At 43.0% G+C, this 27,685-nt stretch overlaps 3 protein-coding genes and 1 non-coding gene across 8 annotated transcripts; 1 reads left to right on the top strand and 3 right to left on the bottom strand.

The window, feature by feature from the left end:
- Nucleotides 1–1,251: 1,251 nt before the first annotated feature.
- Nucleotides 1,252–11,712, bottom strand: mtf2 (metal response element binding transcription factor 2). Of its 4 annotated transcripts, none has more exons than XM_064942193.1 (15): nt 11,498–11,712; nt 9,572–9,785; nt 9,353–9,434; nt 7,656–7,751; nt 7,353–7,453; nt 6,959–7,095; nt 6,757–6,852; nt 6,567–6,635; nt 6,219–6,342; nt 5,653–5,720; nt 5,322–5,495; nt 5,056–5,164; nt 4,917–4,972; nt 4,713–4,820; nt 1,252–4,560 (listed from the first exon to the last, which is right to left on the bottom strand). In XM_064942193.1, exons 1-15 carry the CDS (start codon nt 11,500–11,502, stop codon nt 4,194–4,196), a joined length of 1,806 nt encoding a protein of 601 aa, XP_064798265.1. In that variant the 5' UTR covers nt 11,503–11,712; the 3' UTR covers nt 1,252–4,193. The 4 variants fall into 4 exon arrangements, with proteins under 4 accessions (XP_064798265.1, XP_064798269.1, XP_064798248.1 ...); XM_064942197.1 differs by lacking the exon at nt 11,498–11,712 and adding an exon at nt 11,322–11,450 and having other exon boundaries at nt 6,959–7,092; XM_064942176.1 differs by lacking the exon at nt 11,498–11,712 and adding an exon at nt 11,322–11,448.
- Nucleotides 11,713–14,289: 2,577 nt separating this feature from the next.
- Nucleotides 14,290–21,550, top strand: LOC135517645 (divergent protein kinase domain 1A-like). The gene is given in 6 exon segments (XM_064942145.1): nt 14,290–14,625; nt 18,811–18,871; nt 18,874–18,944; nt 19,247–19,354; nt 19,695–19,871; nt 20,079–21,550. Coding segments are annotated over 6 exon segments (1,284 nt in total). The 5' UTR covers nt 14,290–14,571; the 3' UTR covers nt 20,892–21,550.
- A 1,095-nt stretch (nt 21,551–22,645) lies between these two features.
- Nucleotides 22,646–27,314, bottom strand: LOC135517653 (large ribosomal subunit protein uL18-like). 2 transcript variants are annotated; one of them, XM_064942157.1, is made up of 8 exons: nt 27,206–27,314; nt 25,907–25,976; nt 24,870–24,985; nt 24,633–24,767; nt 23,984–24,186; nt 23,457–23,634; nt 23,055–23,143; nt 22,646–22,783 (listed from the first exon to the last, which is right to left on the bottom strand). In XM_064942157.1, the coding sequence occupies exons 1-8, from the start codon at nt 27,206–27,208 to the stop codon at nt 22,681–22,683; spliced, it is 897 nt and encodes a 298-aa protein (XP_064798229.1). In that variant the 5' UTR covers nt 27,209–27,314; the 3' UTR covers nt 22,646–22,680. The 2 variants fall into 2 exon arrangements, with proteins under 2 accessions (XP_064798229.1, XP_064798237.1); XM_064942165.1 differs by lacking the exon at nt 25,907–25,976 and having other exon boundaries at nt 27,206–27,292.
- On the bottom strand, nt 23,817–23,940 carry LOC135519070 (small nucleolar RNA SNORA26). The gene has a single exon (XR_010452260.1). It is a non-coding gene; the product is annotated as a small nucleolar RNA SNORA26 (small nucleolar RNA).
- Nucleotides 27,315–27,685: the final 371 nt, after the last annotated feature.

Raw genomic sequence — 27,685 nt, 5'->3', positions numbered from 1 at the left:
GCTCACTCAGCTCCTGAAACTGATCCCACTTTGCCCTTCCAAACACCCACCTGCCTACTCCATCCACTGACACTTCCTCCTCCCCCCAGCCTACTGTGCATACTATGAGGTATTGATCACTCCCTACTGTCGACTCCTCCCATTTCTCCCACTCCCCCCCAGTGCGTGTTGGGGGCATTTTATCATGGCCCTCCACCCTCTCCAGCACTTCAAGTCCAATATCTGACACAGATTATTGTAGTTCAATACCACATATTCCTGTTCAATACCTCAGCCTAGCATCCTGTAGGGAAGTTCTTGCTTTATAAAGGTAGTCTGACATACACTGTCAACTGTGAGACCTTATATAGACAGGTGTGTGCCTTTCCAACTCAAGTTGCAGAAACATCTCAAGGATGATCAATGGAAACAGGATGCACCCGAGCTCAATTTGGAGTCTCATAGCAAAGGGTCTGAATTCTTATGTAAATAAAAAACATTTTTAAATATAAATCAGCAACATTTTCTAAGCCTGTTTTCACTTTGTCATTATGGGACATTGTGTATATTGATGGGGGGGGGGGTACTTTTATCCATTTTAGAATAAGGGTGTAACGTAACAAAAAGCTCTACACTTGTATTCGGCGCATGTGACAAAGTTTGATTTGAAAAAGTGAAGGGGCCTGAACACTTGCTGAATGCACTGTAAGTACTTTACTGTGATTTTTTTGTTTGTTTTTAATCGGCAAAAAGAAACAGCTTCTACGAAAGAGCAATTTCTCAGCACTGTCTGGGAGTGTTCTGTGTTGAGAAATGAAAACAAGCTGTTATTGGCAGAGGGGTTTGGAACTCTTTCCTATTGGACTATTACCTAATTAACTGCCTGGTGATATCACCAGGGAGGCCAAAACTCCATCCAACCAAAAACAGGCTGAAATTTCAGGTGGTGTTTTCAAACAGCTCTTATACTAAATTCCAACCTGTGTGGAAATGGAAAATCATGTTTGAATGCACTGGACCTCTAAGAATGTATTTCTGGTGTAATGTTAATGAGCTAGCTTGTAATAATGCATCACCGGAATGACTAATCTACATCGTCTTCAAGTAAATGTTACATGCCATTCATTTCTTTCTGTCAAGATGACCTACTGATTCATAAAATAATACATCTAACTGGCATAAACATGCAGTGGAAATCATGTTATTTCTACCAAAAGTGCCAATTTAACAGACTGCAAGTCTTTTTGAAAAAATAAACAATGAATTCAGAACTAGGGCTTTTAAATATTTATTATGTGGCTGAAGAAGCCTGCTCAAAGCCAGTAGAAAAAAAAGATCTAGGGTCTAACACTGGCACAATGACATACAGGAGAAAAGCTTCAAATAAAAACTCATTTTTTAATTTATTTTTTTAAATAGAGAGAACATCAAGATCCAACTCCACTGCCTGAAGGGGAAAATGGCTTTTTCTGAGAATCACGCAGCACATCCAACACCAAGAGGCATTAACTGCTTGAACTCTTAAAATGAAACAAGGAACTCAGAAGAAACTTTATTTTCCAGAGATAAGTGGAAGAAATGTTCTTGGATAAACAAATCATTTTTGACCCTGTAGCATAATGGACTAAATTTCAGTATTTTTCAAAACAACCAGTCACATAGGAATGTCTAAATTAATGCTACCATTTTTTTTTTATGAACATATCAATGAAATACTTACACAACAAAATGTTCCATCCCATTAATACCTCAATTTTACATTCCACATCTTTGCTGGAGTTCTATGAGCACGTTATACATACAGTGAAGTTACTGCGCATGTCCTGAGTGGGTTCTAGGTGAGCTTGGCTGTACCAGCAGAAGTCTAAGTGCACAGTTGAGGAGAAAGTGAAATAAATAGCACCTGAAATAAAAATCAAAGCCTGACTTAAGCAAAAAATATTGTTGTTGCCGTTAAGTGATTGAAATACAAAAGCAACCATTTTTTTAGGGTCGAGTTGCATAGGCGGCTACGAGAACTGAAATCAGTTTTTAAAAGTACAAGGTCCAAGAGCTTTTTGTAGTCAGTGTTCTAACAAACTTACCAATGTCATAAAATACAACAGCAGCCCGACAGAAATGAAGGAACAAAGTCCTGGTTGAGGCGTTTATAAAATGTAAGGGGTAGATTGAGTATGCAAAATACAGCAACGATTTAGATCTTCAGAACATATAGAACACATGTAGGTACATTACACATCCTTTCAAATGTAATAACACAAAGACCTTGCGTCCAACTAAGTTACCGCTTTACACTTGAACTCACTCTTAACATTCCTTCTCACAAGCTCAGCCCTCAAAGCAAATTCACCTTGTTTTAATCATGAATCGTGTGTTCGGAGAAAGAAAAGCATTTGACCCCTGTAAGTAAATCTGGACACTTGAACTATAACACAGTGAAAATAACACTGTTCATAGTGAGATGATTTGCAGAACATGAAGCAGAGGTTTGAGCTAGAGGTTACACACTTTCAGCTGAGAGAGGGAAAGGAGACAATGCGCATCTCCGCCTCTGTGAATTAATACGCTCGCCTATCACGTGTTTAGGAGAATGGTTTTACGGTACAACAGGCTGAACTTGATGTGCAATCAAATCCAAATTGTAAAAAAATAGGGGAAAAAAAAGAAATGTACTGTGCCTCACTGGACACTGACATGAGTAAATACAAGTAGAAAAGTAAATAGACATAATAAAACTGGTTTGCAGCAGCACAAATCTCTGTCGTTGAGTCCCTCTCGAACATCAACTACTTGCAAACAGGCACACCAGGTCAGGCGCCAAGGCACCCAAACACCAATCAACCCCCCCTATCTAACCCTTTTACATTCTGCCTAAACTGGTCTCTCACCCCCTTCAGTTCACAAAATCTAAACAGATCTGAAACACTGAAGTCAACGAGTCACAGAAAAGAGCATATCACTGGACGAAAAGGAAGAACTAAAATAGGGAAACTCAAGCTCCCTCCCTGACCGGGCAACACGGAGGCCCGTTCTCAGAAGGCGAGGGTTAAAAGTGATAATGGCCGTGAAGACAGTTTTTTTTTAGGATATATTGGCACGATTGTTAGGCCCGAGACAAAGTCAAGGGCTGGCAAACGGTGCCAATACATCCTCCTAACTCTGGCTTCGAGGGCATTATCACTTTTATACAACGGGTTAACATATTAAAAATGATGATTTACATATTTTCATTAACGTTACTTTTATGAATTCATTCATACCATTTCATCCTTCCACAAGATATAGTCCCGACACAAATCTAGGGTTGCTACTCAAGCCGGCTGGTCATCCGTTCTATCGGTTTGGTTGGCAGTCATTACATTTTGTTCTGAATCTGTGGACACGACCGAGTCGTTCGTTCTAAATGTTTTATTACCATACTGGCTGGTAACATTCTTATCCCTTGCTTGTTTACTAGCCAACTATGGCTAACTTACAGTCACGCCAAACAGTGCAGCCAGAATAACAAAGTAGCTGCATTGGCATTTGTTTAAGCAGCTTTCTAGTGACATTTATTTGGATACATCCATAACAATCAGCTAAGGATGTGCGATTTCACCTGGCGTTGAAACTGTGCTCTCTTGCCAGGACACTGTTGTTCAGAGGAGCTAGCCAACAACACAGCTAACACAATAACTTTAAACTGATTGCAAACTAGCTGCACCTAGTTTCATTTTACCTGTTTTCTATTGATATCTCTTTGTATATATCGATGAAAATGATGCGGATTCATGATTTCGACCGACTTAGAAAAGCTGCCTGCCGGTCTCATCCCGATTCTTGACACGTTCATTACTATGCGACAGCTGGTGATCGAATTTGAATATTGAAACAATGTTGCAAATGGAGACAGACAGCAAGGTTTATACAAATCTCCACTGTTGAAAACTAAACGTTAGTCTAAAAGAAAAGTTAGATAATAATGCTTTTTATAGTGGAGACCTTGTTTATAAATCGCTTGGCTGGGCTGAAGAGACAGTGGATTGCGCAGTCAGATGGAACTGAGTAAATAGGCATTTTAACGTCGTAGATTTAGCCGGTGGTAACTTGCGGAATAGACACTGGCAGGAATGCGGTTTTAACCAATCAACATTCAGGATTAGACCCACTCGTTGTATAATGCTTTATAAGCGCTGTGTAAACACGTAATAAACTACGTAAGCGCTGCGAGACGTTCAGGAGGCAGTGACGCCCTCCCATTCTACCAGGTACTGGACCTTGCCATCCAGGGTGACACGGCGGGCCAGGACGCGGTACTTCTCCCCGCACTCCAGGCGGCCTGCCGCCCCAAAGTAGCTGCTGATTGAGCTCTTGAGGTGGGACAACTGGCCGCCTGGGCCCAGGCCGTGCACTATATCCGTGGAGTGGAGCCCTGGCAAGGTGTTTTGGGGCTCTGGGGCATGGGGACCTGGGTGTTGAGGGGGAATCGCATGGTTGGGGGGCTGCAGGGGGACCCGTCGTGGCCGGCCCCGTCTTCTCTTCAGGGGGGGCTTGGCAATGGGCCAGTGGCGGCCCGTGCGCGTCTTACTGGAGATGCACAGGCTGGGGTGGAATAGGGGAGGGAGAAAGATTAGAAAAACACTTAGGAGGTACTCCCAATTACCTACCATACAATGACTACAATACAACGGTACAATGACTTTCTATGTGAATTTGTGAGAGCCTGAGTGTGAATCTGATCATGTAGAATGTACCTGGACTGCCTGGAGAGGTTAGTTGAGGTAGTTTCAGTGGTGCTGACGGCACTGACGGAGTCCACGTCCGAGGTACTGGAGGATGGCAGAGATCTGTCGGTCCTGCTGCTGGGAGTAATGGGGACACTGTTAACAACACCATTCAACAGTTTTCACAAATTGAGCAACTGTTCTCACAAATTAATTTGGGGGGGGATAACTGACCTAGAGGCTAAGAGATCCAACGAGTGGGAATCAAGCAATTGTGGTGGCGTCACATCCTTCAAGGGGGAATAAAAAGACATGACATCTCAATTTATAAACAACATGCCTCAAATGTTTTAAGTTTGGGTAAAGGTGTTACCTGCGCCAAAAGTTCACTGGAGCGCCTTAGCTTGGCCAGAGTCTCCAGCGAGTGACCTCCCTGCTTCTTCCTCTTCTTGGCTTTCTTCACCCCGCCATTGGTTAATTCACTGGAACAAGATTTAAAATCGTAAAACCGAGTCATCAGTTTCCCTTCTGCTACTTTAAAACATGTGGCCACCCAAAAAAAAAAATCCTTACCAGAGTATATAGCATGCAAAAGTGTTGATTTTTCTAATGGGTTTCTCATAGAAAGTTGGGTCTCACCTGGTGTTGGTCAGCGGTTGGATAGCCTTCCTGCCTTTGATTTTGATCTCATTGGAGGCCCTCTCTGGCTCCCCTCTGTCGGCCAGCACCTCAGAGCTCTGGGGACCTGGAGGAAAACGGATCCTCAGCCCAAAGAGGTGCTTCTTCTTCTTAATCTCCTTCCCCGACATGAACCTGGGAGAGAGAGAGGGGGGTGAGAGAGAGAGAGCAGGGTGGAGAAGTGGAGGACATGAATGAGAGAGGAAGGGAGAGGGGATGGACTGTACATGAGAATAGTTATGCTGACATGATTGGAACAATCATGAAATCATAGGGAGAGGGTGTAACTCACATGCTGTGGTTGCTATTCAGTGCTTCCAGAATACTTTCATATCGGTCCGACTGAGGAGTAGCTGAAAGCTGGGAAAAGGCAATAAATAGTAAGATGAATTCGAGAGGTTGGAATTTCATATATTGCTGTGTCAAATAAAATATACTGAACAAAAATATAAACGCAACACGCAACAATTTCAAAGATTTTACTGAGTTAAAGTTCATATAAAGAAATCTGTCAATTTAAATAAATTCCTTTGGCCCTAATCTATGGATTTCACATGACTTTACAGGGGTCAGCCATGGGTGGGCATAGGCATAGCAAGGCCCAGACAAAGCCCAGCCAATCAGAATGACTTTTTCCCCACAAAAAGGCTTTATTACAGACAGAAATACTCCTCAATTAAAAGAGAAATAAGCTTTTGTGCGTATGGAACATTTCTGTGATCTTTTATTTCAGCTCATGAAACCAGCACTTTACATGTTGCGTTTATATTTTTGTTCTGTGTAGAATTATTATTATTTTTTATATTTGAGAAGTTCTATAGATTAATGTTTCTCCAACTGCGTCAAGGTTTGTCCTACCTCCCGGAGCTGTAGTTGATCCCAGTTGTCGTTGATGTAAGTCATCAGCTCCAGCTCGGAATCAAAGTACTTCTTCTTGTGAATCACACTCAGATTGTAGAGGCTCAGGTGTGCAACGTCCACCCTGTTGGAGAGAAACAAAGATGGAAGCGCAAAACGGTCAAAATTCAATGATTTTTTAAATGATTCGTGTGCAATAGAATTGCTAAATTTTTCCTAGAGGGAACTGCTGTTTCATCAAACAATCCATACACTGATCTTGCTTGTTCCAATACAGGAAATAATAGATCAATTGAAGAACATCAATCCATTGCATACACAAATCTCTTCTACACGAGTTCCACTCACCATCTAAGAGGCAGTCGTTTGAGGTACTCCGGTCCACTATTGCAAACTGAACAAATAAATAGATAGAACCTGGTGAGAAAGAAGCACAAGCGCTTGTTTATTTTCTGGCACTGCATTGGTAGCCAGCACATGCTTCCTGAAAGATGATGTATCGTGAGGCTTTGAAAAAGGGGGGGGGGCTGTTTCGTACCTGTCTCCATAGAGCATGGGCGTCTTAAAACACTGGATGCATGCCTCGTGGAACCACTGCTTACACCTGTTGCACTGCAGCATCTTCAGGTACCAGCTAAAGGAGAGAGGGGAGAAGGGTTAAAACAGAGCATGTGAGTGAGTGAGTGAGTGAGTGAGTGAGTGAGTGAGTGAGTGAGTGAGTGAGTGAGTGAGTGACTCACTCTCCAGGTCCTCCGCAGTAGCAGTAGCATTGCTGGCTGTTGGTTTTGTGGCCCTGGTCCCACACCAGGTACTCCAGGGCATAAGGCAAAGAGTGGTTCATCTCCTGCTGGGCTCTGGGACCCTTCAGCGCGCCCTTCTGACAGAGAACACACACACACCCGACTGTGAGCTCAATTGGTTGGAGCGTCCCCCCTTTAACATTTATTACGACCTTTTCACACAGCGGTTCTGAGTCTGTAAGGTCAAGACATGTGAATGCGTGTGCTCACTTTCCGGTGTTGTCATATTGCATTATGTTGTATTGCATTATAGTGTGTTGGTTTGTGTACCTTGCATGCTGAACTCACAAAATTAATTTCCATGGAAATATAAGTTATTGTATAGTTATCGTACATTTGCTGTTGTGGCCAACACACACTCCCCACAGAGCCACTTCTCGTCGGTGTCGATCAGACTGGAGTCGATGACGGGGGAGTGGCAGAGCTGGTGATATCCTGAAAAGGGAAAGATTGGATCACAGTTAAGAGAGAATTACTATTGTATTGATGTGTTTCCAAAGGTGGGACCTATAATGACCAGATAAACAAGGACTCCTTAACTTGGATATGAACCAGCAAACATTTTGTCCCAGGAGAAATTTCTGAACCTGGTCAGGTTAAAGGAAGGAAGGGGTCAGGATGGTGATTGTGCCCTAACCTTGTCCACACTTGTCGCAGATGACAATCTCGTTTGGCTCCTCGGAGCACTCGTCCTGGCATATTGTGCAGACCATGTCCTCCCCTCCCTCGTCCCCTGAAAACAGACAGGACGAGTCACTCCTCTAGATAACCGCACACCGCCCTTTAATTCATAAAAGGGAACAGCCGGGCAACCAGCATCACACAGCAAAGAAAAGAGAGAACATTTCAAGAAAGAGAGAGCTTCAGGGAGGAGATTGAAGAGAGAGAACGAACAATAACGAGAGCTCAATAACGCAGAACAGTTCACACTTGTGCTTTGTAACTGACAAAAAAAAAAAAGAGTGAGAGACCGAGGTGGGAAATCCCCATTAATGTGATGTGCACACAGGATATATGGGGTCATATCTCCACAAACACATCCCCATTTGCTTCCAATCCAATGTAAATCAAATAAGCTGTCGCTTTCACCCGAAGTTGATCAATTAAAATATGTCATTCATATCCAGCCCAAACAGAGAAGGGACATTTTTGGGGGGCATCAACTGCAACCTTGCAGAGTAAAATGACAAGATAAACACCAGTGAAAATAACTTTCTAGGGCCCTATAAAATCATTTTTATTTTTTGTTATCAACATTTAATTTAGAATGTTTTTGGGAAAGCCTTTCCATTACCAGAAGACTTTTCATTAGCATCATCATATACGGCTACACACAAAGCAGTAGAAGCGTGCGCCATACAAAGACAGGGAATTCTCGTTGCCTCTACAGAAATTTGGAAGAAATATGAATCACGGATGCATTCTGTTCAGGTCTTATGATACACTTGGGCAAATCAATACATTTGGTTGATTCCCTACATTTTTTGAATATAGTTGAATTCCGTTTTAATGTATGGATTCTATAGGGCCCTAACCTTTACTACTTAGAGGGACTTCAGTTGAGGGGCCTACCATCATAAGAATTCATACTCAAATACCACTGGAGGTGCCATTTGAGGTTCAACATAGCACAGTCACGAGATCCCATTTCCTGCCACTTAGACCAAAAAAAAGATTGCCCAATACCAGTATGTCAAACATTAGTCATGTGTCATCTAACTGAAATAGGCATGCCCGTCTAATGTCTAGGCCCCTCACTGAAGTGTAACCAATTAGCATGTGAACTGAACAGTGAACACAGTAGTAATACAAGCTGAGGAGTACCTTCCCTATGCTTGTCTCGCGGCTCCGTGGGGAACTTAACATTTGGCGTGAGCCCAGAATCTTTGTGGTCAGTTGACTGTCAGGGACAAGATTACAAAAGATAAACCCGGCCTGAACGGAGGAGATAGAAGAAAACTCAACCAAGGATATCAACCCAACCGGAGATAGAATGAATGAGGGCAAGCCAAACGGCATTAATGAACACATGTTTAACTGAAAACTGTACAGCCCGCAGAATAATTACACGTTCTAAAGGCAAAATTTGAAGGATTCTACCCATCGTGTATTGGTAATATCTGTGGAGAAAATAGAAAGCATGTATTTTTCTTAGCAGATGGCTTTTTTATTATTATTTAGAGTGTAATACAAGCATATTACACAAATGGCAAATATGCAACAAGTTGCACGGTCAACATATCAAGCAAGCGTAAAACTGTTCATCCCGTTGACAATCGAACAAAATGGCTGGAACTTAACATGGCACCATGTCTTGGAAGGAGAACTACTTGCCTGTCTGAATGTCCTTCCACAGGACCCAGGACTTCGAACGATCTTCAAAGACAACAAAACAGCTCTGCTTCCCCTTATTTATCTGAGGGAAGGATCATTTTTTAGTACATGATCCTTTTCTGCAAAATGACATAAGATACGGTTGAAATGGCATTTTATAGAACATGTGAACAATAACATCAAATGGAACCTTTCCACCTATTAGCAACAGCTGCTTACCTTAGTGATAATCCCCAAATAAAACAGGCCATCCGACCATCGGGCTAGGACCTCTTGCCCCTCTTTAAACTTGTCGCTGAGGTTGGTGTCCATGCTCCCTCCATGTCCATCCTCGGCAGGTTCGACGCTGGTCAGGGACACTGGCGTCTTGTGCTGCCGATGAGAATTTGCTTTCCGCTGGTGGACCGGCAAATGCTCTAATTCTGTTGAGTCTCTGTCATATTGGAAGAGAGAGGTGAATTAGCCGAATTCCTACATTGTACCCCCCCCCTCCCAAAAAAATAGGTGTCACTGTCAAGCATTGTCATTGTATTAAAGCTACAGGCGAGTGGAGTCTCACCATGAGAGCATCTCTGACATTGCCAAAATATTCAAGGGAGACACAGAATAAAGGAGGATTATTTCAACAGAAACACTGGAAAGCCTAAATCACATTTTTGAGAAACTGTTGCAGATTAGAATAGTTTCATAGAATTTGACAGGCTGTCAACTCAGCTGCCAAGTAACTCATCATACGAACTGTTAGTTCCAATTAACAAGGCTGTAATACACAATTGATCGCTATTTACAGCATGAAACTAATACCTGCAAAATCATGAATGTTCCTTACAGGCTAGATGGTTGAATAAATTACATTTAAAAGCTGCAGTATGTAACTTTTTGGGAAACCCAACCAAATGCACATAGAAATATGAGTTATATAGCTGTCATTCTCATTGAATGCAAGTCTAGGAAGCGGTTGATATTGTAATGAAACAGGCAGGGAGCAGGTATCGAACCCTCGACCTTCTAGCCCGAAGTCCAGCGCGCTATCGACTGTGCCGCAAAAGCGCTAATAAACCCAGGGTCGTTGCAATAAATTCTACTGCTATATGCATTTCCTTCTTACGTTTAGTTTTACTCTTTTACTTTAGTTCGTGTACATCAACTTCAAACAAGCTGAAAATACGCAATATTTTTTTGTGTATTGAAAATATATATATTTTTCGCACAGGGGTTTAGATGGTACAATGGTTTTCTATACATTGCTTTTTTTGTGTGTCATATACTGAAATTAGGCGAACTATTAGAATTTTAGCGACCAGGAAATGGCGAAGCGATTCCTGCATATGGCACCTTTAAACTTACTCCACCGGTTGTCTGTGCAGTTTGTCCTTCAGCTGCTCTAAATTTGAGACAAATATCCACTGGAAAGTATTGTTCGCCCAACTTTTTAGCTAGCCAGTCGGTAGTATGTGGTTCAGTTTGGCACCCCGAGGTAAAACTCGTTTTATACTAGATATTCGGTTGTTTCGTCAATTGGATATTGACCCATGCATGACAAGATTTACATTTTAAATATATTTTTTAAATCACAAGTGTCAATTGTTCTGCATCTTCCCCTGATTCAGAATATATAATTAATTATTGAAGAGGAAACCGCACAGACAACCGGTATAGTAACTTTAAAATGTAATTGTATTCAATATTCTGGCTTGTAAAGAACATTGACACGATTTTGCAGGTATTAGTTTCAGGCTGTATATACCAATTACTTGTTTATAACAGCCTGATTAATCAGACTAACAAGTTGTGAGAAAATGTAACCGAGTCTTGGTGCATGACGTCCTTCAATAAAAAGCATTAATTGGTTTTAAAATGGGGGTGTTCGATTCGAACCCTATCCCACTGTGCACCGTCACCGTTTCCTTTTGTTCGTGGGCTGTCAGGACATTGCATCCAGGATGAATTAATGAATGGATACATTTACCTGCACATACGTTCTCAGTTCAACGAGTAAGTTCGATGCAGCATGCATGCAATTAGTCTTAGCGGTTGTCTAGGCTAAAAACAAGTGACAGACAGGTCTCGAGCTATCACAGACGGAATGATTCTGGAGCGCACCCACACCCCCATTATAAAAACATCGTAATGTTGATAAGGTACCTCATTCGGTCAGTTCGGAGGGTCAAAATGCCACATATATTGAAATACTCGGTCGTAATCGGTGCTTGGCCTCGTGTCCGAGTAGCGTTAAATCTCTTTGAAATGCACCTCTCTTAATATGACACACTACCAAGGGTTTTTAGAAAATAACAAACGGGTCATTTTCCCCTAATACATTCGCCATTTTGGTTTCCCGCTGATCTGGGAGTGCATTGTGGGAGTCGTTCGCTCGACCAGCCACTAACCACTTTTTTTTTCATACATTTGAAAATGTAGGCAGGACTTTTTCCTCCACGACCCACTTGAACCTTTTTTAATGATTAAGACTAGAGTCGAAGGACCGATCCAACGTTGATGATCTACATTCATTTTATTTTATTTATTATTATTTATTCAACTTGACTGTATATCTAGGTCGTGAGCCCACAACTTCATTCTAACCTACTTTTTTGGAATTTGGGGGAAAGGTTATAGGAAATGTAGAGCTGTAGTATAATGGCCTATCATTAGTATTATTAGTAATACGGTTGATACATCCATATCTTTGATGGGAATTTAAAAAATAATATTACTTCCCATCAAGGATATGGATGCATCAACCGTCCACATGTCGGCGCTTGAGAACCACAAACTGGACCATTTTCACCGCGGCGTTACAATGTAACAAAGTAGTAACATTCATATATTGTAACAGTTCCTTATTTGTTAAAATGAATAGCTGCGACATTGTTGCTTTTTTTAAAACTGCGAGCTGCTGTAGTCTATCCCTTTTCAAACATTTACATGTTATGGCAAATTCCAGCATTCATGAAATTCTGAATTAGTGACAGAGAAAAATAGTTATAATTTATTAATGTATGATTATTTCCTAGTAATTATAATGATTTCATATGATAGATTTCATACAGGAAATGATGGCTATCCATTGCTATAAACAGAGGGGATCAAAGCTTTTGCGTCGGCAAAAAAATCGTCCCTCAGCCTTTATTTTCTGCAGTCCTTGTGAGATACAGCATGTGGCTGGCTGCTAGTGGTAAAATCCTTTCTCCTTGCACCAGGATATTATGCTGGCAGCACGGTTGCGGATAAATGTTTTTCTCAAAATAAGAGTCCCCTTGCAAAGACATGCTAAACTTTGTGACTATCGATTATTTTTTTTTCACTCTGGTGCAGTAAAACTGTTTTTCAAACCATTGCTACCAACTTTGAAAAAATAAATGGATAATCTAAACAATTTTTGTATATAATGTTTCCGTCATCTTTTCCTATGACCGAAAGGAGCTTCTGGACATCAGGACAGCGATCACTAACCTCGATTAGGACGAAGGACATACTGCTCACCCTGGACCAGGACCTAATCCTCAAAAGTTAAAGGCGGCGTAAGAGAGACCGACGTGCCAGTACCCTGACGAAACTACATCGGCGAGTACATGAAAAGCGCCTCTATCCTCTGTTCTATTGGTGAAAGTAGTACAATCACTGCAGAACAAATTGGACAAGCTTCATTTGAGTCTATCCAATCAACTAGACCTGAAGAACTGTCATATCCTATGTTTCACGGAGTCGTGGCTGAACAAGGACATGGACAATATACACTGAGGAACACCTATGTGTGAATGCCATTCACTGACTACCGCTCACCGTTCAGCATCATAGTGCCTTCCAAGCTCATCACTAAGCTAAGGACCCTGGGACTGAACACCTCCCTCAGAAACTGTTTCAAGTTTTAATGTCGTGCACAAGTACAGTGAAATGTCTTCCTGACGGCCGCCCCCAGGTGGCCAGGGTAGGCAACAGCACACTTAGTCCCCTCCTGTACTGCCTGTTCACCCACAACTGCGTGGCCGCTCACAACTCCAAAACCATTATTAAGTTTGCCAACGACATGACAGTGGTGGGCCTGATTACAGACGATGGTGGACCACACACACACCGACACAGTCATGAAGAGAGCACAAACAACACATCTTCTCCCCCTCAGGAGGCTGAAAAGATTTGGCATGGGCCCTCAGATCCTCAAAAAGTTCAACAGCTGCACCATTGAGAGCATCTTTGACTGGCTTCATCACCGCTTGTTATGGCAACTGCTTGTCATCTGAACACAAGGCGCTAGCTGCGCTACAGAGGATAGCGCATACAGCCCAGTGCATCACTGGGGGCTGAGCTCCCTGCCATCCAGGACCTCAATACCAGGCGGTGTCAGAGGAAGGCCTGTGAATAATGACATTTTATTTTTTGTTGTTTATTGTTTTATTCACACCATCATTTATTTTGAAAGTTTACACACACACATGTGTTGAAAGCTGTTGTGTAGACTGTATTTAAAGAAATACACAAATGCATGTTATTGGAATTACTTGGTTGTGTCTGCAAAACTTAGAAAGGTTCTCTCTACAAGCCAATATGTATCCCATGTACAGGCTATTACAGGATATGTATGGCACAGTCCCCCCTCCAAAACTACACATATTTGAGACCTGACTGAGTATTTTCCACCCCACTTTAGCTGAGAACGGTAGAAAAGTTCTCTCTGCAGCCCAATATTCTCAACATACCAGTGTCAACGATAGTGTTTTTTCATTGTTGGTTAAAAATGTTTTTTTAAACCCATATTTAGTCTTTGTTTTCATAAATTACTAATTGCCTTTCCTTGCTGGCCATTGATTAAAATGTAATATATTTTGAATGAGTTATCCACATTGCCATATTTTGAAATGTGTGGTTTTATTTTGAAGGTTTTCTCATGACCATATGAGCGTGACGTCATCCGTTGTGCTGCTGGCAGAATTACTGGTCAGCTGCACGAGCCAGACAGCAGCGCTGCCAGACCCGTGAACTGCGTAAAGGAGCCGGTCTTTGGCTCTACACAAATGGAGAACTAAGAATAATTGGGTACCGGGAGATGTTCGATGTTAGAATATATTTTGTGAAATCTAGAATGCGCTTAAAACGCATTGGAAACTGAAAATGGTGTAGCCTACGAACACGGACAGTCTCTTCATGAGCTCCAGCTTCACTCCATTTATTTGGATTCTCTTTCGCAGTTCCACGTATTGAGATGGTCTATTTTTGTGATGGCGAGAGGTCTGTTTCCACGGGCCTGGATAAAGAAATCATTCTTTTTCCAGGTAAACAGTGCTATTCTAACGCGTTTTACACCTTTTTATATTGACAGAGCTTGCAGTCAATAAGATTGATACCGTGTGGTTACTGTCATTGATTGTTGTAACTAGTGTATGCATTTTGTCGTGCAGACTCTTACAATTCTGACGGGACTAAAATGTTAATTTAATAGTAGCCCACACCAGCAGTTCATGGAGGTAGAAAACATTTGGCTGCGATGCATATTCTTGCATGCTGAAATTGTTGACGCTACCATGAGATGCGTCAATTTGGTTTGGAAAAATAGTCTGCCTACCCCTAAGAAGTAGCATAAATAAATTAGGCCTATTATTATGTTATGGGACTAGGGCACTAGGCTACACTTTATTACATATAGCTTAATACACTCTTATTGAATGCACTCCAATTCATTTGGGCTACCACCTTTGTCCTTGCCTGAGGCCACCAGTGGAATATGTGATTCTGCAGCTGCAACAGTTTGTTTATCCAGTGCCGCGGCAGGAATGATCTGCTGTGCTGGATAATAAGGCTGAACCAAGAGTATTGGGCACTGGGGGGGGGGGGCAGCAATTCCCATATACCAGGGATCATCAACAAAACTGAACAAAAATACAAACGCAACATGCAACAGTTTAAAAGATTTCGCTGAGTTACAGTTCATAGAAGGAAATCAGTCAATTGAAATACATTCATTCGGCCCTAATCTATCGATTTCACATGACTGGGAATAAAGTAATGCATCTGTTGGTCACAGATGCCTTAGAAAATAGGTCGGGGCGTGAATCAGAAAACTAGCCCGTATCTGGTGTGACCACCATTTGCCTCATGCAGCGCGACACATCTCCTTCGCAATAGAGCTGATCAGGCTGTTGATTGTGGCCTGGGGAATGTTGTCCCACTCTTGAATGGCTGTGTGACGTTGCTGGATATTGGCGTGAACTGGAACACGCTGTCGATCCATAGCATCCCAAACATCCTCAATGGGTGTCATGTCTGGTGAGTATGCAGGCCATGGAAGAACTGGGACATTTTCAGCTTCCAGGAATTGTGTACAGATCCTTGCGACATGGGGCATTATATCATGCTAAAACATGAGGTGATGGCGTTGGATGAATGGCATGGTAATGGACCTCAGGATCTCTACACGGTATCTGTGTGCATTGAAATTGCCATCGATACAATTAAATTGTGTTCGTTGTTCGTAGCTTATGCCTGCCAATACCATAACCCCACCGTCACCTTGGGGCAAACCGCTGACCCTCACAACGCCATACACGTGGTCTGCGGTTGTGAGGCCAGTTTACATACTGCTAAATTCTCTAAAACAACGTGGCAGAGAAATTAACATTACTACATTACTACAGTCAGCATGCCAATTGCACACACCCTTAACACTTGAGACATCTGTGGTGTTGTGACAAAACTGCACATTTTAGAGTGACCTTTTATTGTCCCCAGCACAAGGTTAACCTGTGTAATGATCATGCTGTTAATCAGCTTCTTAATATGCCACACCTGTCAGGTGGATAGATTATCTTGGCAAAGGAGAAATTCTCCCTACAGAGATGTAAACAAATTTGTGGAACATTTTTAGAGAAATTAGCTTTTTGTGCGTATGGAACATTTATGGGATCTTTTATTTCAGTTTACATTTTTGTTTAGTGTAGATTCAGCCTTTTTCTTACGCAGATGGTCGGGGAGCCGGAACGTAGAAGCCAAAATGGATATAATATCTGTCTAAAACGTAGTAATTTCAAACCTTGCTTACAATTGTATACTGTCACATCTCTCTATTATGCGTTGGAATACTTGTACAGATTTCCAAAATTAAAATCACTTGGAGCTGATTACCTGGTGTTTTTAGTCTTTTATGTCCAACAGTGATATAAAAAAAATATATGTATGTATGGGGGAATCTAGTCCTATACCATAAGAGGCTTAGTGGGATCACTATGGTAATGTTGACATTGCTCTCAATGTCTGACATGCTTGCTTTGCTTATTATTATAATTTGTTTTAATTTAACCTCTATTTAACTAGGCAAGTCAGTTAAGAACAAATTCTTATTTACAACGACTTCCCGCCAAACCCGGACGACGCTGGGCCAATTGTACGCCGCCCTATGAGACTCCCAATCACAGCCGGTTGTGATACAGCCTGGAATTGAACCAGGGTGTCTGTAGTGACGCTTCTAGCACTGAGACTGCCTTAGACTGCTGCGCCACCTGGGAGCCCAATGTTTTTGTTAAATATGTAATAGACTTACATAATATGTAACTTATTCAAACCACAGAATACATTTTAGAGGACTTTCTTTTGCAGTATGTTGAGGGCATCAATAGCACATGATTGTATTTAGGGCTTGGAATTGCCAGGGACCTCATGATACGATATTATAACCATACTTAGGTGCTGATAGGATATGTATTGCAATTCTCACGATTCTATATGTGTTGCGATTCAGTACTGTGATTTTATGGCGATTCAATGTTCCAAACATATTGCTCACCATATGACCACTACAAAGAGACGAGAGAGCCTGAGAAAACAAGTTTTGATTTGTCATGGAAATAAAAGTTCTGAAAACAAATTGGCTCCCTTTAAAAAAAAAAAAATGGAGAACTAGCTAAGAAGGGAAAATACTGGCATTTGGTGCAAACATACAGGCAACTAGTTTAAAAATAATATTCCAATATTGTCAAAACGATGATATATTGTCAAAATAATATCCCAATATGTAACTGTTTTGATTCCCCCCATCTCTAACTGTATTCTGTTCCCATGTTTTGCTGTATTCAGTGATGTGAAATGCTCTGAACATTGCAGATAGGACTAGAACAAGTAGAGCAGACATGATTACATTTGCAGATAGAAATAGAACAAGTAGAGCAGACATGATTACATTTGCAGATAGAAATAGAACAAGTAGAGCAGATATGATTAAATCGCTCCATATGATTTTGTTTGTTCTCTCTGACAGGCAATCCTATCTGTTTTACACAACATTTCAATCCGAACGTTCTCTAACATTACATCCTCCTGAAGAGATGTTGCTGTTAGAACAATACTTTACTGCTCACTATAGAATGAGGCCTGGCTTGTGACTCGACCAGCAGTGACTTGGTCCTACCTCTGGAGGCCCCTCTCTCTCTCACCCCTTTAAGCCATAACTCCCTCATGCTTCAAGCTTATTCTTCTCATCCCAAAACAACACCGCTCTAAGCTCCAGGCTTGATCATAGAGTCCTGATTAGAAACACTTAGTCAGAGAAAATCAAAGGTGATTTGTCCCTTTCCCCTCACAAGTATCTTATTGGTCACAGTTTACCTCTCAGACATACTCTGATTCTGTTTTATTATCCACACATAGTATGATGCAATTTATTGGCAGGGCAGTCAATCTCTGATCCCTCGCATCAATCTCTGATTAGGCATCCATTCTATTCTAGGTAGTGTGCTAGTGTGGACATTGGAACGTAAGCATCTGACTGCACACGGGCCGTTTGTTATCTTGTCATGTGATATGAGGCCTGTGACAGCCTACAGCCCAGGTCTGTAACTCAATTGATTTAGAACCATGTCTGGAGTCTGGTTACGTTAAGATCAAACCAACACTTAACCCCAGAACTCTTGTTTAGTCTCAACGGGTCATTGTTGGACCACTGTGGTTGAGATCAATAGCTTGATTATGTGAACCCCACTGTCACCGTGGAAACTACAGTACCGCTGGTTGTCTGTTGTTGGTCACATGACGGTGTTGATTAGGAAGCGCTAATTAGTATACCGCCATTGACCAGGCTGGCCTCATTTTTGACTCTCACGGCACAATAGGGGTTTGTTCTCTCTCTCTCTCTCTCTCCATTTGTTTGTAGATGCATGTGAATGTGTTCCGTTAAAAGCCCAGAATCCTAACTGAATACCTCACCTCATGCCATTAAGGAAAAAGCCGCCATTTCAGATGGAGTGAAAATCGAACGCTTACTGACAATTGCACTTTAGAATTAGATGGAGTGATGTTGTACTGTGTAGGGCGGGGGGACTCGGCACACTATTTTACAACACGATGTGGTAGATTGAACATGGTGGCTAAACGTTGTGCACTTAATGCTCTACTCATTGATGCATTGGTGCTTATGCATTTTTAAAGGGAAGGCGAAGAATAACCCAGTTTGCTCTGTTTGACCCCTGTAGGCTCGCATCTCCTTTGTGCGGGTGAAATACCTGTTCCTCACCTGGCTGACGGTGTTTGTCGGGGCTGGGTGATCTATGTCCAGTATTCCAACTACACCGAGCTGTGCAGAGGACATGAATGCAAGAACGCCATAGTGAGTACGGACACATCGGTCATATCCATGATCCACTTAGTTTTTGTTGTTGTTGTCTTTTACATATTTTGCTGTATTTATTGATAGACAGGAGGAGTGTTTTGAACAGGCAGTGGAGCCAGATTGGTATGACAACACTGTGTGTGTGGGGGGGGGGCACGCGCGCGCATGCATGCATCTCACCCATCGTCACGAGTGGTCCGCCCTCTATAGATCTCACTTTGTAAAATCTGGTGTACTGTTGTAGAGTAAAGGCAATGGAGAGAAAGGCTAACACCGACCCATGTCCACTGCTCCCCCAGTGTGACAAATACAGGAGAGGCATCATTGACGGCTCGGCCTGCAGCAGCCTTTGTGACAAAGACACCCTCTACCTGGGCAGGTGCCTCTCCACCAGCCCCAACAACCAGGTGTGGTAACAGACTGTGCACCCTACCTCTGAGCTGTTGTCTTGGTCCGTACCAAGTACAGGTCCAGGATCAGTAAAAACCAACCTTAGATCAGTGCATCCTCCTAGGACCCGGACCTACAGCACTAATGTTGACTCAAGAAGGCGCTTCAGCAAGTTCCTGTATGTGGCCAATGGTTTTATTGAAGGGCATGGTGTCTTCAGTAGAAGTTCACTACAGTATTTCCATGCACCGTCAGTTCAGGATAATAATCCAGTACCATCAGTTCTTCTTATCGACTGTAGGTGTATAAATAATGTAATGCCACTCTCTGGTTGTCCCTCTTGCCTGGGGCTCTCAGGTGTACACAGGTGGCTGGGGTGACGTGGACGGGGTGATCCGCTGCCAGGTGGGGGAGGTGCTGCCCTATGAGCTGGGAGAGGAGCCGGAGCCCCGGAGAGAGGCTGCAGTCTTCGACAAACCCACCCGCGGAACGTCTGTGGAGAAGTTCCGCGAGATGGTCTTCAATCACCTCAAGGTCTTGGAACTATTGCTGCTTTTGACTTCAGCAGATGCTGTCGCAAATAATCAGCATACCGTTTTGACATGAGTTTTTGTCTCCATCGAAGTCCTTTGATGCTTTGGTTATTTATTGCACCAACATTTTTACCAGAAATCTGCATAGTTTATAGAGGATACCAGCTAAACTTCTCTTCCTTCCTCCCACTTTCTCTCCCATCTCCAGTCAAAACTGGGCGAGCAAGCTAATCTGGCCAGCCTGGTGACCCAAATACTCAGCGTCGCCGACGGCAACAAGGACGGCCACGTCTCGCTCCCAGAGGCCCGTTCGGCCTGGGCTCTTCTCCAGTTGGACGAGGTGCTGCTGGGCCTGCTCCTCCAGGAACGGGGCCACACCCCTCGTCTGATGGGCTTCTGTGGAGACCTGTACGTGACCGAGAGGGTACCCTATGGCCCCCTTTACGGTGTCAGCCTCCCCTGGCCTCTGGAGGCCTGGGTCCCCAGTGGGGCCCGACGCAGCATGGACCAGTGGTTCACCCCCTCGTGGCCCCGCAAAGCCAAGATCTCCATGGGTCTCCTGGAGCTGGTGGAGGACATCTTCCACGGCAACTACGGCAGCTTCCTCATGTGCGACCTGAGCGCCGGCCACTTCGGCTACACGGACCGCCACGACCTCCGCCTCACCGACCCGCGGGCCATCGTCTCTGAGGACGCGTTCAGGCGAACCATGCGCGCGCTGCACTGCGAGAAGGATGACGACTGCTTGTTTGGGGCGGACTGCCGGACGTCGTGCGACGTGGCTCAGAAACGATGCAGGGAGGAGGTGACCCAGCCCAACCTGGCCAAGGCGTGCAGGGCTCTGAGGGACTACCTCCTGAGAGGAACACCGTCGGAGCTGAGGGAGGAGCTAGAGAGGCAGCTGTATGCCTGCATGGCCCTCAGGGGCTCAGCGGGCCAGATGGACATGGAACACTCACTCATCCTGAACAACCTCAAAGCTCTGCTGTGGAGACAGATCTCTCATACTAAAGACTCATGATGCTCAAAGAATTAAGACGTAATTGACAAGTCTGCTACTGGCTCAGTGGCTTGGTTAGAGGAGCCTTTGGGGAAATTATTTCTAAAAACTCAACCACTTTGGTGGATTGTTCATTCAAGATGTACTATATTGTTTTCTGTACCACCCTTTTTATGCTGCATAGCAGTTGTTTTGGCGGTGTAACTGCATTAGAGCTGTCAAATCCACAAGCGGCTCCTGGCATGCCTATTTGAAAGGAAATTGCCTACCGTTTAGAAAGCTTTTTTCACAACTTTGTCTTGTAGTAAAACAGAGGAAGAAAAGTGTTTCCAGCAACATCAGTGTGCATCATGCAATTTTAACCATTTATAAGTAGACAGTCTACTAATTGGTTGTCAATAGTAATTAAAAAACTGAAGATTTCCAAAGTAACAAATGTGCCATTTTCACATTTTGATGTTGGCGTGGTGCAGGAGATGAAAATATTTGTTCCTTTTAAATCAAAACGTTGTACAATTTAACAATAATTTCAGATGTAGACTAGGCTTTAGACGGATGAATAATTTTCAATTTGAGCGTCATTTCTATATAGCCTACTACACTTTCTCGTTCCGAACTTCTAACGCGAGTGGCTTCATGACAATCGAAAGTAGCCGCTCACCGATTTGACAGCTCCACCTCAAGACACCGTCAAAACATTAGCTATGCGGGTGTCGGCTATCACCGGTTAAAGCCTGATCCGATTTAATCTAGGCATGAGTCGTTGGAAGAATGGACTACCACAATTCATATTCAGGATGCTGGGGAAACTAGAGATATTTGCCGTTTATGAAGGAGCTCATGGAACATTTTTGAAGCGATACTATGAACTACACTTGCACATTACATGAAGACAATGTGACCAATAAATCTGAGGAAAGCGTATATATGGCTTTGTCCCAATAATCTTTCCTGCCATGATTTGAAATGACCAGTATTACCAGTTAGTCCATACCTTGACTGATCCATTGCTTTTAGATTCATGGGAAATAGTGGAACAAGCGTATACTTCAGGAGGTAAGATACTGGGACACATCCCATGGAGTCATCCACTTTGCTGGACGTTTCACCACCCTTCCTCACTTGATGATTTGTATTGGCATATAGCAGTGCTGCATCAAAACTGGACTAATAGTCTCTTCTAGACCCTCTAATAAATGCCAGTTTGCATACCATGTACATTTCTTAAACATTTGTCATGTTCCACTATGTAGCATACTAGTGCCATATTCTGTACACGCTAGAGATCATGCTGAAAACACCAGACGTGTTATCTTCCACTTAAGGAGGTAGTGTACATGAACTACATTTGACTTGCTGTTTCTATGTCCTTTTAAACTCACTGTACATCCTTTAAAATGGAAACCCAGTCCGATGTGGATTCTGAAGGAGTTAAATGCAGCTGTGACCTTCAGTTTTGAGGGATGAATTGCAATGTAGATGTATGTTTACCTTGAAGTTTGAACCAGCATGATTTTGCACAATAAAAACCACATACCACTCACCATTGTGGTCTCAGTCAAGTTGAAAGTGGATTATCCAGACCGTCTGTGCACGATAAAAATATGCAGACTAAAAAAGGTTCGTAATGGAATGTGTGGGAGAACCTGCTAAATCAACTCATTCAATCACACCAGAATTTCCCTCAAATATAAAAACTGCAGTATACAGGAAGCCATTCTCGCAAACTGCCAGGACGGTGCTTCCGCAGGGAGCAAAGTGACGGTGAAACAAAGTCATTTGCAATACATTTATTAAGCCAGTGGTCCGTCTAACCATCCGCCGCCTCTGCTTCCTGTGCTCGTAGAAAGCTGGCCTTTTTCTGGGCAACGCGGTCCTTTCTCTGTGCCAACGAGAGTTTGGCACGGTTCCACCTGCGACAAAAAACAATACCCCCATTAACCATCAGCACAGCGAATGAGATTAAAGGCCGATTGCTCAATGTTGACGCTACCAGTGGAACTACAATATACAGTCGCTTCTCTCAGCCCCGTCTTGAAAGGACAATGGACATCAGCTGTTGCAAATGAAGGACCAACTACATTTTGCTCAGCATACTTCGTATCATCATAAAGAAGCACTACCCCAATGCACAATATGCAAATGTTCCCAAGTGTAAAGCCAGCAACTGTGTACCAAACCCACCTCTTCTTCTTGACGTCTTTTTGGGGTTTCTTTTCGTGGACTGGGTTCTCTCTAATGACGGCGTGTGCTTTCTTGTACATCTGCTCTACCTGAAAGAACACATTGTTCAGGTGAGGTAAGGTAAACAGTTCAGGACCAGGGTCCACAGAAAAACAACAGCCCTTCAGCATTATCTGGTCATTCATCTCGCTTCTCTCAGCCCCGTCTTGAAAGAACAAAAAAACATCAGCCGTCGCAAACGAAGGACCAACTACAATTTGCTCAGAGATCTTGGAATCATCATCAAGAAGCAGCAAATCTAAATAGGAGTTGCCAAACCAACTGATACTCTCCCACTACAGGATCTGGAGTACAGGCTTTTCCGTCAATGTCTGATTCAGTGGGCTGTGTAAATGGCCTTACTGTGTCTGGCGTGACGCCGTTCTTTATGAAGCGGGAGAACTGTTTCTTGTAGGTGTCTTCGTCCTCCTCCATCAGGTAGCTCATGTAGTCCGACACGTTCATGCCCATGATGTGTTTGCGATGCATCTCTGCGTTGAACTCTTTGCTCTCCATGTCATAGCCTGGGAAACGTTTTGTGCTGAGGAGCGAGAGGTACCACACCGATTACTTTGGTTGATTTAGTGTACAGCGACTTTGAATAGTCATAAAAAAACATTTTCCACAATCACATTTTAAAATGACAGTCTTAATGCAGAATTGATGGTCTAGTTTTGGGCAAACATTTTCCAGATGAAGTGCAAGAGAAGAGACGTGGACACATTTTGTATCTCCCGACAGGATCCGCAGTGAGGTGTTCAGCCTTCACTCCAGGTTTATGAGAGAACTATAATACTTTACCCCTCTGTGTTGGTCATATAGAACATTTCAAGTCCTAGATGGGCAAAAAAGGGGGATCCATATTCAGCTTCAACCTGCACTCAACTAACCTGTGAGGAATTGAGAGGCCACCATCAACGGCGCCCTTTAGTGCTCCGAACACTTTGTTGCCCGTCGACGTCCTGGCGAGCCCGGCGTCTAGAAAACACGTGAAGGCCCCCGGCTGGCCGTCTACACTCTCCACGTTGAACTCATCTCCCGTCACCTCCACCTGGCCCTCGTACACCTGGTCCAGACCAAACTTGTTCAGCAGCTGAGGAGCGAGAGAGAACGATGTTTCATTAGAGAAATGCAAATGTATATCCGCGAATAAAAAAGTATTAGCGAAAATGATAAGCTTCAGAAAACTGTACACACAGATCTGTCTTCCCTTTTCAGCATAATGATACTGGTACACGAAGCAGGGGTAGGTTTTAATTTTTTTAAATCAATTAATTTGCCAGTGCAGATGAATGGCTACACAGGTGCCAACAATACCCTGAAAAACAACTTTACTCAGGATGAAGTCATTCCAGTTTTATTACAGCGACGTCAACCAGCTTCCTCATGAAAACACGAGAACATTTTTTGCGCAAGTGTGCACGCTTGCGTATGTGTATCTTTATGGGATTGCCAAGGGTGTGTGCATGCAGCTATGCATTCCTCTATGTGTATGAGCGTGAGGCGTGTGTATGCATACAGTATGTGTGTGCCCCTTACCCTGCGAGCCAGCAGTAGGCCTGTGCAGTAGGCTGCAGCATAGTTTGTCAGTCCCACTGTGATGCCGTACTTCGGTAGTTCATGGGAGTAGGCGGCACTGACAATCTGGTCACCCTCAATCTTGGCATAAGCAATCTGAAACAGAGATAGAAGTGGTGAGGGTCTGGATGTGGTAAAAAATTCTTTATCAAGATTCTTAGAGCTGGGCAGGGACAAAAGCCTGCACACTGCACTCACCTGACAGCAGATATCTCTGTTGGAGAACCTCACGATCATCCTGTACTTGGGAGTGTTGTACTTGTTCTTGTCTTGTATGACCAGGCGCTTACGGGCAAAGTAGTCAGTCTTCCCCTCTGTCAGAGACAATCACACCAAACACACAACTGGCTAGTATGCCAGAATTAACCAATCACTTGACTGTTTATCTTCAGCACTTCTAGTAGGTCATTCATCTCGCTTCTCTCAGCCCCGTCTTGAAAGAACAAAAAAAACATCAGCCGTCGCAAATGAAGGACCAACTACAATCTGCTCAGAGATCTTGGAATCATCATCAAGAAGCAGCGAATTTATCATATTCAGACAACTGGTTAGTACGCCAGCATTTGTCATAAAAATAAACAAATGTTTATTCTCCATTCTATTCAGTCAGTGGCTGCATTCCAAACACTTAACAGACACACCCTCTCCCCGCGGGCAAGTGAATTTTAAATGGACCACCCTTGCCCGGAAATTGATTGTGTTGAGCTACCGTTAGCTTATGGGTGCTTTATATGCACTACAGTCAATTTAATTAACTGTATAATTATTAATATACACCTACTGTATGACAGCTAACTAGCGTTAGCATGCCTAGCTGAAACTTCTGAAGGAAAATGTTTCATTTCTACAATTTCCAAAAGCTAACCCAACAAAAACATTTACGAAACATGTTTGTGCATGAGTAGCCCAATTTCTAACTTTTTTACTTACACTTGTATGTTGACTCCATGTTGAGGTTTTACGTTTTGCCGGGCTTTTATTAGCGGATGTACAATCATCGCAAATTGAATTATGTGGTGTTTCAGGCCCGAAGTGTACATAATTGTACACTTGCAAACTCCATTAAAAACTAGGACCAAGGGGCTTACATTGCAAACTTCCCTTGCTTGGCTAATAATTTGTACCAAAGACAAATAGGATGTGTCTTTTGAGTTTGAATCGCAGCCAGAAGTTGGCAAAAATATGACATATAAAAGGGTGCGTGAATGTGCATTACATATTTAAAAAAAATGTACCTCGCCTTCTCCTGAATTTCACCTGGTATCTCTTGAAGTAGGCCTTACTTTTAACGACTTTCACAAAGCCCTGTAGAGAGAAAGAGGTGAGAGCTGCCATTGCAGACTTCTTGCGAATGGTTCAGGCGTGTACACATGCAATACACATTTCTGCAGTCTGGGCCCCAAATAAAGTGCATAAGCACAATGAATATAATGTAGGCCAAACGCCACCGAGGATAATATGCCTGCGCTTCTCACAGAAACCACTTAATGTCACCCCCCCAACACTTTCCTGGTTGCCACTACTCTTGCTCAACAAAAACATGTAATCCGTCTCATCACAATTTATGTCACTCCAAAATGACTGAGATAGGGTGGCGTTTTACCCCAAGTTGGTCTACAATTGACGCGTTATATATTTAGCGCCACTCTCCGGTATGAAGTCACCGCAAATTGCAACGCATAATGTACTTAACATGCTGCCGCTAAGACTTCCGTGTTTAAAAATGGTACAGCTCGCGTGGATATTAGAAACGGAAAAAGGGATCCCCACCTTAACACATGTCATTAAAACTGCGATAGCAACGAACAGTTGTGCATTGACTGCTTGTACGAATACACGTTCCCTCCTTATGGCACTCATAACTTGAATGCGTCTCTAGATTAATATTTCTCAGAGAACACAACATGCCCACTAGGTAAAAATATAGACTATTCTACTATGGGGTAGTCTGGCTTTCTATTCATTATTACAAAGTTTTCCTTGCAGAAGAAAACTAAATGTGGACTGTTGTAGCATCTTCAAAGTGCACCTCGGCAGAAACTTTTTTCTTGTTCCATTTCTTTTTGGTTGAGGGCAAAAGTAAACTAGCACGACTGTATGCATTACTATAGTGATTTCAGTACAAGTCAGGCAGAAAACAACGCGAAGGCAAAAGTTGAAATATTTTAGTCTCGTTTACCGTGGAGGCTGACGGAATTCACCGCCAGGCTTAATGGCATTACCATCGTGTTCTCGTTGAAAACAATGACATCTGGTTTGCCGTCTACCTCTTACCATCTAAACACAGCATTTAGGCTGACATCGACAACAAACAGGTTTTTGTGCAATTGGACATGTTGAGGTAGGCCTTTGAGCGCCATATCGCCACGCTGGAACCTAGCCTGCAGTAAACATACAGCAGACCGGCGAAAGTATGCCGCACAAATCCACCCTCATCCATTTCCAAAGAAACGTCTATCCGACATGACAATGCATATTACATGTATACGCGGAACATGTTTAGGATTGTCAACATATGATGACAAAATACTGACCATTTTTGAGAAATTTCCAACTTCACAGTTGAAAGTCTTCCCAAGTAGCTGCAGAGTTGGTCAAAAATGCTGGCGTCGCAGACAGGATACCGCTTTCTGTGAATAGAAACGGTAAAGCACGCCACCTACTGGATGGGAGGAACATTGTATGAATATTATTTTATTCGTCGTAGTCTCGGGAAATCCCAGACTTTAGTGCATTCCTAACACTTTAAAAGAAACACCATATTCCCTCAATCCTCAAATTAAGTGGACACATCTGATGAGTTTTACATGGCGTCTGACGTGTATGCAGGGCGAGGGAGGAAGAAATGAGTTTTAAATGGACCGCCCTTGCCCGAAAATTCGTCACTCGATCATCCCGCCCTGATGTGATAATAGTAAAAATGGTGGAGTTTATTTTTGCATTTCCCGGTGCACCACGTGAGTAAAACCTTCACTTAAGGGCAAAGTGAACGGTCTAAAATGAGCAAACTCAGC

Source organism: Oncorhynchus masou, chromosome 3 (genome assembly GCF_036934945.1).
Source record: "Oncorhynchus masou masou isolate Uvic2021 chromosome 3, UVic_Omas_1.1, whole genome shotgun sequence".
Lineage (NCBI taxonomy): Eukaryota > Metazoa > Chordata > Actinopteri > Salmoniformes > Salmonidae > Oncorhynchus > Oncorhynchus masou.
Note: the sequence above shows the minus strand (reverse complement) of the source record. Positions and strands in the feature narration are given on the sequence as shown.

Bases quoted from the DNA above. Each gene is read 5' to 3' on its own strand.
- mtf2 (XM_064942176.1), bottom strand. The intron at 6,343-6,566 runs GTGAGTGGAACT...TCTCTCCAACAG, and splicing joins AAACGACTGCCTCTTAGATG to GGTGGACGTTGCACACCTGA. The intron at 5,721-6,218 runs GTAGGACAAACC...GCCTTTTCCCAG, and splicing joins ATCAACTACAGCTCCGGGAG to CTTTCAGCTACTCCTCAGTC.
- LOC135517653 (XM_064942157.1), bottom strand. The intron at 24,986-25,906 runs GTACATTTTTTT...TGTCTCTGACAG, and splicing joins GAAATTCAGGAGAAGGCGAG to AGGGGAAGACTGACTACTTT. The intron at 24,187-24,632 runs GTAAGGGGCACA...CTCGCTCCTCAG, and splicing joins GCCTACTGCTGGCTCGCAGG to CTGCTGAACAAGTTTGGTCT.